The sequence below is a fragment of the Porites lutea genome, chromosome 5, assembly GCF_958299795.1.
Source record: "Porites lutea chromosome 5, jaPorLute2.1, whole genome shotgun sequence".
Classification (NCBI taxonomy): domain Eukaryota; kingdom Metazoa; phylum Cnidaria; class Anthozoa; order Scleractinia; family Poritidae; genus Porites; species Porites lutea.
Window position 1 is genome coordinate 27,641,003 of NC_133205.1, and position 11,319 is coordinate 27,652,321.

Consider the following 11,319-nt stretch of genomic DNA (forward strand, 5'->3'; position numbering starts at 1 on the left):
TTTCTTCAGCCTTACAATCTTCAAAAAATAGTTATATTGAATAGTCAAGTCAGTTAGTTCAAAATGTTTAATTATTGTAAAATTAAGATTTTTACAGCTCTCGCAAAATAATATGAAAAGGCAATAACCCTCACACAGTTGTAAATTTCTTACCAATAATAATAACAGTAGAAAAGGATGCAGTTAACTCCCTGCTTTACAGTGACGGTAAGACATTTCAAAGAGCTACAATTATTACTCTCTAGCTCAGCGTGCGAAGAAAGTCATGTCCGATAGCCAGGGGCTAGTGCATTTTACTATTGGGCTAATGAATTCTGTTTTTAACTTGCCTGCCCGTGAAGGGAAATTTTTGTAAGGAATTCTAATCTTAAAAGAACTGTTATCAACCCTGCTCATCGTTGGGCCAGTTAAAATGACTTTTGGGCTTGCACATGCTAACTACAGCTTGCCTGAATGGCAAGCTGTAAAACTGACTTTCTTTGCCCCCTGCTAGTTACATGGTTATTTGTCACACCTAATGCTTATTGCCTCATGATAACCTTAACCCTTTAAGCACCAATATTCATGCCACCTGCAAGTTCTCCAGACTGGTCTCCATACAATTTCTTTAAGAATTAGTTTAGAGAATTTCTTTAAAATCACATAGAAACTTGGCATAAAAAATTTAGAATTTGCATGCTAGTTAAAATAGACCAGAGAGAGGCTGACTGTTATACTAGGGGTATAGAATCGTAATTTCAAGACGGCAAGACCCTGGTTTCAAAATTCGAGACCAAGACTTAAAAAAAAAAAAAAATTCTCATTCAGACGAAATGGAAAGAAAAAACAAAATGTGAGACTCATTGGCAAAAATAATTCAAGACTCCGAGACCCATCAAAAATGATATTGAGATCGGGGCAAAATTTTCCAAGACTCACGTTTTTTCGAGGTACCATTCTACACCCCTTATATTCCATCATGATAGGTGTCCCTTGCAGTGTATGCATGAGGGATTAACTGCATCTGCTGAATTTCCTGAAACCCTAGGTATTTTCTGTCCAACGCTATCCTGTATCATCTCTGACAAGATAGTTATATCAATGCAAATAAATTTATATGTATTTATTAATCACCTTCAGTTGTTATGAGTGAAAATATTTCAGGAATCTCCTTTTTTTAATTCCTAATTCATTATCCCTAAACATCCTTAATATAATGGTACCTCCTTCACTCAACAAATTTGCTACAAGTTGTTTGTGTATAGATCATTCACTTCCTTTAAATTGGTCAAAAGAGCCAACCGTTCTTTGCAATTGGACAGGAGGTTAAAATGATTTTCAGCGTATTAAGAATTAAAGGGGCTACAACATGCTAACTCCCATCTTCCTAAAAAGCTATAACTTTTCTAAGCGCAATTTTATTTCAAAAATAAATAATGGTCCAGTTTTTTTGTTGAGACTATATGTAGGCATTGAAACTGTTTCCTGTCATCTGTTGCAACAGGTGGCAAGGGTGCAAATACAGGTACTGTATGTAATTCCTGAAAAACTCACCAAAAAAGTTATTATGGTTAATGCTCCCTTACTTGTTTGATATCTTCTTTACAGCTCTACAGGAGCATTTTGTGGTATTTGCACTAAAGAAATGGCTTCAGCACAGAATTGAGTCACCTAAAACAGCAAATTATCCTTGTGAAATACATGTAGCCCCTTTAAGTGTCAGTCAAGTCATAACTTATTTTTCTGAAAATGATAACACCAGGAAAATAATCTTTTAACTCCAAGAGTGAATAATGGAAATTAGAACATGGTACTATTCATTTTGTCTTTCTGTATTTTATAAAATGAAATTTAAAAATGCTGTTTTTGGCCACTTTTTGCCAGTGAGAGAGTTAAAACATAATTATTCCTGTCTGAACTCAGCAGTCTGTTGTCATAGCATTACTTAGTCTACTTAGGGAATGTACACAACAACAATAAGGATGGCAGTGCCTAAGTTAGAAAATATGTAATTAATCAGAAAAAAATCAACTCTCTGTGCATCATTTCTTTTTGGAACTTTACAGATCTTACTAGCCATCCTCTGCACAACAATGCCATGATATTTGCTACAGCAACATTTGATGGAGGAAGTAAACATGCAAAAAAACCTTTCCTATTGTTTGGAACTTGGGTGTGCATGGTCCTTACCAATTCAACTCCAGAAGATTGTGCCAATATTTGACAAATTGAGCAAGTTGGAATAATATTTTCAAAGTTCAAAAAAATAATTAAGTGAATTGTTCACTGCCATCACTGTCATAGTTGTGTACGTTCCTTGTTCTACCCAAATAACGGTCTTACAGTTATCTTGTGACCACTCAGATTAATAATCAAGATTTATTATTAAAAACAGTAAGTCAATTCCCCTAAATTGTTTTACTGTGAGTTTGACCACAAAGAAAAAAGTCCAACTCACAAATAGCTTTTTAAATATTGTAATTATTATTACTCATAATAGCCCTATAGACTTGGAATGTTCTTATTTGACATCAACTTCACTCATAAAAAAATTGATGGTCCTCATAAAAAGCCAGCTTGATAGGACAAAAAATATGGACAACACTTCTTTCAATTATTTAGAAACATTTTTTCTTGAGCTTTCACCACTGCCATCAGTTACTTTAGTATTGGGTTTTGTAAAACAGTGATCATGAATAGCCAAGAATATATTACAACACCACTTTGTATCTATACACCAAGTCTCGTCAAATTTTTCCTAATGCTTTTGAATGAAAAATTGTACACCTAAACATTTAAGTTTTATTTTACTTTAAATCTAGAAATGAATTATTTACACAAAAGATACATTTGAGCTTCTCAAGAATTTGTTAATTTGTGGAAAATCCTAATGATTTAACCAATAACTTCACAATATTTCAATTATTATATTTAGTTATTATAATAACACAAGATATATGGGTATTTGTATCAAGATATAAATTTTTATGTTAAAATCACAAGGCAGTTGTAGTGTGGTAAGCCTTTCCTGACCACCCCCACCACAGTTAACACACCAGTGCTTTCAAGAGGTAACAAAAAAGGTTGACTTGCCATCAAAAACCCTGGTTTCATGCATCATTCATAAATATTTTGAAATAATTTCAATCTTAAGTCCAACACATGACATATTTTACAAGGTTTATTCTAGAAATCAGCTAATGTGGGCCTCAATTTGAATAAAAAAATTGTAGAGGGAAGGAAGAGGGCCCAAAGTATTTGAACAATTCTGAACCACTTCTTTTGAAATATTTCTACAATAAACCCTGTTTTAGTTTACAGCAAAGACCCGCTATTACATACACAGTCCACAAGCAGATCATCATTTCCTACTGTTGTAGCCCTTCTGTCCTTTTAGAAGAAAAGCAAGTCTGAAATGCAAGTCTCTGGCAAGTTTGAAAAAAAACTGTCAAAGCAAATCATCACCAAATTGACTGTAAAATAAAAACATGCGGAAGAGCAAGAAGGAAGACCGGAAGGAAACAAAAAACTTAAACTATTAAAGCTCAAACTTTAAAGTACTCCTTGCGAAGGGACACGATCACCGGTCAGAGATAAAAATGTCACCTTGATTCTGAAACAAATTCTCCTCACCAGTACCACAAGAAATGTATGGAGAACAGTGGAGAATTTGGATGTTGATGATCAGGAATTTATGTGTTAAAACAGTAGTGCACTTGCATAATCAGTAGAATCTGTAAAACCCTGTCCATCATCTGTGTATTTGATTTCTGGATCACTTTTGTTGTTAAAGCTGTCATGCACTTTTTCCTCACTATTGCTGACAGATTGTGTGCTTCCCTGGACTGTATAGACCAACTTCTTTTCCATATTTACCAGTGCTGCTGGTTGGTAATTCTGCAGGGTTTTTAACTGCCCATTATTGTTGTCCTCAAGCTCATCAAAAATAGCTTTGGCTGCTTCCTCTGATGGATAGTCATGTACCATGGGAGAATTCTTGAAAGAAATTTTTCCTCCTTTCACCTGAAACACATACAGTCACATAAAAAGGGATGGTCAAGAATGCAATTACTTTTGAAAGGTGATGCTTGTCTGAAACTGCCTAAAATGTCTCTCTGAAAAATTTGTCTGTACAGCACCACTCAGTCCAATCTTTACTTAATGCTGTATTTAGCTGTGCATATGTATGCATAGAGCACTTCTAGGATAAGTGAAACAACCTTCTTTGTGTATTCATTTATATTATAGATACATATAGACAGGCCTATTAGCAGGGGGATGGATGGGCTTGTACCCAGGATTTTAATGGTGTCTCTGCAAAGACAATAATAGTAAAAACTAGAAAATAGGATTTTTAAGAAACAATGAGCAGAGACTTCATGCTAGTTTAAAAGGCATAAAGCAGAAATGATGCCTTTTACCAGTCTAAGGTGACACTATTTCCATGGATTCATGCTCTTAGACGATCATGGCTTAAGACCAGTCTTGAGGACCCAACAAAACACAAAAAATGATTACTGTGAGATCTTACCTTTCTTCTTGCAGTCTTTGGACTCAAACAAGACTTCAACTCAACAGGTTCTGAATCAAAGACCACTTGCGGAACCCGGTACTGTGGTGCTGATCCAATATATGATATAGGTACATCCTTATCCTCATCGTCATCCTCCTCCTCTTCCTCCTCCTCCTCATCATCATCATCATCATCTGAGCCCATGTTACCGTTAACTAAATGTGTGACTTCTCCAGTAGCAAAGTCATAGCTTCCTTCCACTTCGTCTGTGTCACTTTCATCTGAAAATTCATCGGCCTCAAGGTAACCTCCCTGGAAGGTATTTGGTTCATCTTCTTTGGCTACAGGTGATGGCAAATCAATCACTGAGACACTGATGTCATCGGAAACATGAACTGCCTTATCATTACTGCCATTGAGGAACTTCTCAGTATTGTGGACATCTGGAGATGATGGAACATCAATCACAGATACTATGACATCACTTTCACCAGACTCTGGAATATCTATTGCCGAAACAGGCACCTCATCAATTGATGAAACAGGAACTGCCTCATTCATGCTTTTCTCAGGTTCTGGACTCTCCTGGTGTCCATTCCAGAGCTGTGTTACAACTACTGGGATCTGAGTTTCACTTTTTCTAGTACTAGCCTCTTTGGAATTAGCTGGAACCTCTGCAGGCAATTTCTTTTTCTCCTCTTGCGGAGGCTGGACACTTGACTTTGGTTTGTGGTAAACACCCTTAGGCGGTGCTTGCTCATAACTGGCATTGCTTATTATTTTAAGTTTGCCAACAAGTGTCTGTTCAACTTTTCCAGGCTTCCGCACTGGTTGCAAACTATGAGCTGCACCAAGCACAGTATCAACACCTTCTGTGGTAGGAATAAAACCATTATTCTTTTTATTTTTGCTCTCAACACTGATGATTTTATTTTCTCCACTCTTCTCTTCTGCCCCTTCATGTTTACTGCTAGCTGTTTCCTCTTCCAATTCTCCAGCCTTTTGTACCGGACCCAGAGTAATGGATGCAGTGTCAGTAGAACTTGAACCATTGTTCTTTTGTTTCTTTCCTGGAACATCTGTTATTTTACTTCCTTCATATTGCTGTTCACTTTTGCTAAATTTTTTTAACCAAGGAAATCGGTTAACACTAGACTGATCTTTCTCCTTCTTTTCCACTGACTTTTCCTCCCTTTTCTGTGATTTAGAGAATAGATTGGATTTTTTGTTGTCTTCCTTCTTCTGTAACAATTGATTCTGGCTTGATTGTTCTATTGCTGGAACCTTTTGATGTTTAACCTCAACACTTGGCTTGATTTTTGCCTTTTCTTCTAAGCCGTTTTTGTCTTTCTTATTTCCTTTCCAAATACTTGAACCAAACAAAGCAGACAGCTTATGCACTGAGCCTTTTGATGGTTTGCTCTCTTGAACAACATGATCACAATCATCTTTGCTTGCCTTTTCAGAAGACGGTGGGGCAAAATCAGTTGGTTTCTCAACAGCAGCAGGACCATTGAACAGCTTTTCACGGTCAGACTTTTGATCTATTTCAACTACCTGGTCAATGATAATGTTACTCTCATCTTCCAAGTTATTCTTGTCATCAGTTTCAGCCCCATCTTGATCTGACTGCTGTGACAACTGACAATGAAACAGCTCACTTACTCGTTGTTCAATGTCATGCGATACGCTACGTTTTCTTGCAAATACAGGTTGTATTTCTTGCTCTGTTGAGGATAAATCTAGCTGAGAATCTTTACTTTTAATTACTGAATCAGTAAGTGCATGATCTGTGATTTCATGTACATTTGGTGCTTCACTGGACTTGCGATCTAAATCATTCAAACCTGAGAGCTCATCATCACTAACTGAATCAGACTCATTTTCATCAGGGTCTATATTGATTTCTGATACAGAAGCCTTTCTAATTAGCTTGTGCATACGGTGTTCTATGCCTTGGGAGACATTTGGTTTATGTTGGAAATAAGCACATCCTCGTTCTTCTCTAATGTCTGTCAGGGATGAAGACCTTCCTCTATCAAGACTAGAACTTGGTGAGAAAGTCCCGTTAGAGTCACTTCTTGGTGACAAATTTGATAAATCGTTCTCGTCCAATTGGGACCCCACACTTAATACATCTGCAGTCCACCTTTTCGTGGGAGGGGGAGGTCGTTTAGCCTGACTATTGGTTGATGAAGGAATATTTGAATCACTTTGCGGCGATATCATCAACTTGTTATCATCGTCTTCATCATCATCAATAGGTTGCGACATCAAACTTAAAACATCTGCTGACCACCTGACTGTGGATGGCTGTGTTCTTCTATTTTGGCCAGGCCTGCGTAAAACACTACCATGCTCAGTAGGCTCAGGCTGATTTACCTTTAGGGCAAAGTTCTCTTCAGAAGGTGTGTGCCTGCGAAATCCAGCTGAAGGTCCAAACAGGCTCCGCAAAGAAGCAATAGAGCTTTGACTTGCAGTATAATCATCACTTAATTCATGACTGTCATTTTGTGACTCCTGTCCATTAGGAACTTGTGAGGCATCATCTCTATTCACATCATTTAGCGATTTCTCATTGAAAGGAGCAAATTCTGGTCTGTTTCCACTAGTGATGACTACATATTTTTGACTCTCATTTCCTTTGACAGATTTGACACCTTTCTGTTTCTCTTTAACCTCAGACTGCTTGACTACTGAAAAATTCTGTACTGAGTGATCTTGTAGAGAAGGTGATTCTCTGTTCTTGTAATCTGATTGTACAAGTGCTTCTCTAACTGGCTCAGCCGTAATTTCAGGTATTTTCATGCCACTTGGACTTACATCTTCTTTTCCCTTCTGCATAACATCAGAGGTTTTAATAACCAAACTATTGTGATCAGACTTGTGAATATCTTTTGAGATGTTTTCCACTTCATTGTTTATATTACCCACCATTGTTTCCTGGACAGAGTTTTTTCCAGCAGGGAAAGAAACACTTTTCGTTGAACTATTCCTTAACCATGGGGGTGTAGATACAAAATTCTTAAATGGTTTGGGAGAAATCGAAGGCACTGTTTTGCGCACGTTCAAGCTTGTTGATTTCTCCATGTGAATTGACTGACCATTGTGTTCTGTACCTTTGTTTAAAGTCTGCAATTGTGATTCATCATTAGCAGCGAATAATTTACTTTCTGCAGTCCTTTTGTCGCTTCTCACGTCAGCTTTCATGTCATCTGTACCTTTAACGATCCGTAGATCACTGATATCGTTCTTTTCTGCTTTCGATTGTTCAAACATTCGTTTATAGCTAAGAACAGACGGCGTCTTGACAGGTTCGCTGTCAACCTTTGTTTTAAACGAATTGAGGCCGGTTGATTGAGCATATCGGCTGACAGGCGTTTTAGAATCGTCTTTCAACAAGGCACCACCTCGCTGAGTACTTTCGCGATAATCTTTGGCCTCTCGTTGAAGAGAACCATGTTTGTTTGGTTTTCGTTCCTCTTCTGTCGGAATTTCGACAACATTGGTAACACAACTATTCGAGTCCGCCGGGCTTGAATACAAGGGGCTATGATTTTGCGTCGCGTTGTCTTCGAAGACCTTTTTCTTGCTAAGTTTTCCATTGTCGGCTTTAGCATCAGGCCTTTGGCTGGCATTCACAATCGCTATGCTCTTTTCGGACGTCTTTCTTATAATTCTGGGCCCAAAAACGCTGTTGACACTTTGAGCTTGTTCTTTCGTTTCCGGCGAATCGTTAGCGCCTTCCTTCTTTTTTTCTAACAAAGATCTTTTCCACTCCGGAATGGACACTTTTCTTGATCTTTCATCTTCGAGTTTCTGTCGTTCACCTTGTTCTTTTAGCTTCTTCTTTTGTATGAGTTCTAACTTCCAAGCCGGTAGCACAGACGTCATGTTGTATCCACCTGTGAAGAACTGTACCACCGGAGTTGAACCATTCAACACACAACTCTCATCATTAAACAAGTTAATAATCGTGTCTCGCCATCACGTTCTCTTCTCCACCTAGTTTTCGTTTCTTCCAGGAGGATCAAAGTGTAATTACGGACAAAAATATATTGACAATCCGGCGAGAAGAGTGGAGCCGTCGTTGAGTTGCGCTACTCTTGAAATTCTTGACATGCTCAGTCTACCGTATCACAACCTCTCAAGAATTCGCTTATAAAGTTGTGATGTCACAACAAAAAATAAATATTTGAGGGCCGACACAAGAGCAGGCTAAATCACTTGCTGATTGGTCATATCGACTATCGTGATGACATCCAGTTGTTTACCGCAGCTCTCATGAAAATTTAAAACTGTTTCGGCAAACAATAGATTATTGGATGAAAGGTGACCACAAAGGCTGTAGATTTTCATTTGCGGGTATTAGCACTGGCCTATTATTGTATTTTCGAGCATAAATTTGCCACGCACAGCTTAGAGTTGCATTGTATGTTTATTAGTTTCTGGAAGTGAATAAAACTCTTTTGATGCATAAAGTCTGTGAATAATTTGGTTTCATGCTAGAACGAACGCGTGAAATGAGCCGGTAATGATTTTTGTCCGAGTATTTTCTGAAGTTTTGGTGATTAAACTGGGCCTATATTGAGAGCTGGAGGAAAATAAACATTTTGTTCACCATCATATTCATTATAGATGTATATAAAATAAATCATATGGTGCCAGGGAACTAAATTTTTTTACAGCGTGAACCGATTTCCTGGGATTTGATTGGAGAAAATGACCGAAATGTAAATTTCTCACAAGTCGTCGTCTCGTCGCTTTTTAATTTCTAGAAGACAATGCTAATAACCTTTCTGCCGAAAGTAAATAATTTTAAGCAAATATTTTTAACGATTTGATCCTTCTCTGCACTTTCATTTCACCTTCAGATAGCTAGCCTTAAAATTTGGGCGGTATCTTCTTAGTAGAACCAAACTGATCAATTTCCGGGATGGCTTATGGGATGTAATCATATGTACAGTGGGCATTAATGAATGAAAGTTCTGTCTGATTTTTTTAAACATTATTTTGCGATTGTAAGTCTGTGTACCGTCCGTTTTGGGATAGCAGCTGGTCCCTGTAGTAATCCGTTGATCTCAATAATCTTATATTTGTATTATTTTTCATTACAGTCTACATGTTAATTCTGTTGTCTGGTCTCTGATGCCTGAAAAAAGTCCTTCAGTGATCTTCAGTATGTTTAACAAAGCCTGTTGCCTTATATGGAATTTCCATATACCAGGAGACTCTTGCCAATAAAATACGGTTAAACGAAAAAAGGAGCCAGGATCTCTGTCTCTTCGATTTTGTTTGAGAAGAGGGTGCGGCTATACGCAGTCTAAAAAAGGAAATAACACTCAACAACAAATTATTTTATGCAATGGTTCTCTTGTATAAGCTTGTGCGTCACAGCCAGCCGACTTAACACGTGTGCAAGGAACAATTCCAATATTTGAGGTTACAAAAATAGTACTCATGCAAGGTGTCTGTGATACAGGGCTGATACAGTTAAAAAGTACTTTGCTTTTTTGACGTGAAATTCTCTTAAGCTGAAGGGGATTTTTTCAAAATCCCATACATTTTGTTCGAGTATATCGAGCACTCATTCTTTTCATTTCCTTGGCAGATCTTCAGTAGGGCTCTGATTATTCAAATTGGCTTTGAAGTACTTTGTTTAGTTTTTGGACATTTTTCTCTCGCTCGTGACGATTGCTAACCTGAGTATTGACCTTCACTATTAAACGCTTTGGGGAGAGGAGATTTGAGGACTCTTTTTTCCTTTCTCCCTTCAGAAAAGCCTGTGTCAAGCTCCCCTAGGACTTTTCGCGTGGTTCGTCAGGTGCGTGGACCAATCTCCTCTTAGGAAACCTCAAAAAAACTCAGCTCTCATTCTACTATCTCTGTAGCGTGAGTTCACAGACACTCGATTTCCATACACAGAAAGTCTACAACTACATTCAAGGTTTCAAGTGCCAGGGGCCCGTTTCTCGAAAGTCCCGGTAACTTAACGGGCCCGGAATCATATTTTCAAATCAAAGTCTCAAGAAAAGCAGGGTGTGTTCTGACCTCTAATGAAGTCCATTTTGTTTCGTTAGCTAATAACTCTACTGTATCATTTTCAAAACTTTTAAAACTCCCTTCTAAAATGGAAAACAAAACAGCTTAACGGGCCCGGTAATTACCGGGAGCTTCGAGAAACGGGCCCCAGGTCCGATTGCAATGGAGACTGATCTCAAGCTGTCTCGAAAAAGAAAGTCACCTATTTTTCAATGACAATATAAAAATATATATATTTAAATAAAGGCCAGACGATTTTCATTAAAACGGCATTTCTAGTTTAAGAAAACTATATATAGGAATGTTTTCGGTCATGGAGGGTTTGGTATAAAATGATACCATTTTAAAAGTAGGGTGAGGATTTTGTCTTGAGTACCCCCCAAAATCGACAGAAGATCTCTTGATTTCTTATCTCATTAGTAGTCAATGACCAGAACAACGGAAGCAATTAATGCATAATGAAAGTACTGAAGCATTAACGGTTTGAGAACATTCTAAACCAAACAACGCATTCTCATGATTCTAGCCGGGATGCCAGGCTTTAATAGGAACGACACATAAATTCACCCATTACTTTACTGACATGATCTGGGTGGCGACTGGGTTTAGTCTTATCACTCAATTAACTATGGTCTTATTTATTTGCTCTGGGCGAGGGCAAAGAATTTAAAACGTTTCGTTTGATCTCAGCTAACTACTAACTTGGTTCACACCATACACCACAAAAAGGCAACACTGTTTTACGTAACGTCGAAGAATCTGGAATCAAAACAAGTCCAAATATC

The 11,319-nt window shown here is 37.8% G+C and overlaps 1 protein-coding gene across 1 annotated transcript; it reads right to left on the reverse strand.

The window, feature by feature from the left end:
- Positions 1–52: 52 nt before the first annotated feature.
- On the reverse strand, positions 53–8,613 carry LOC140938999 (uncharacterized). Its single transcript, XM_073388554.1, has 2 exons — positions 4,511–8,613; positions 53–4,002 (listed from the first exon to the last, which is right to left on the reverse strand). Exons 1-2 carry the CDS (start codon positions 8,384–8,386, stop codon positions 3,679–3,681), a joined length of 4,200 nt encoding a protein of 1,399 aa, XP_073244655.1. The 5' UTR covers positions 8,387–8,613; the 3' UTR covers positions 53–3,678.
- Between the last annotated feature and the right edge of the window lie 2,706 nt (positions 8,614–11,319).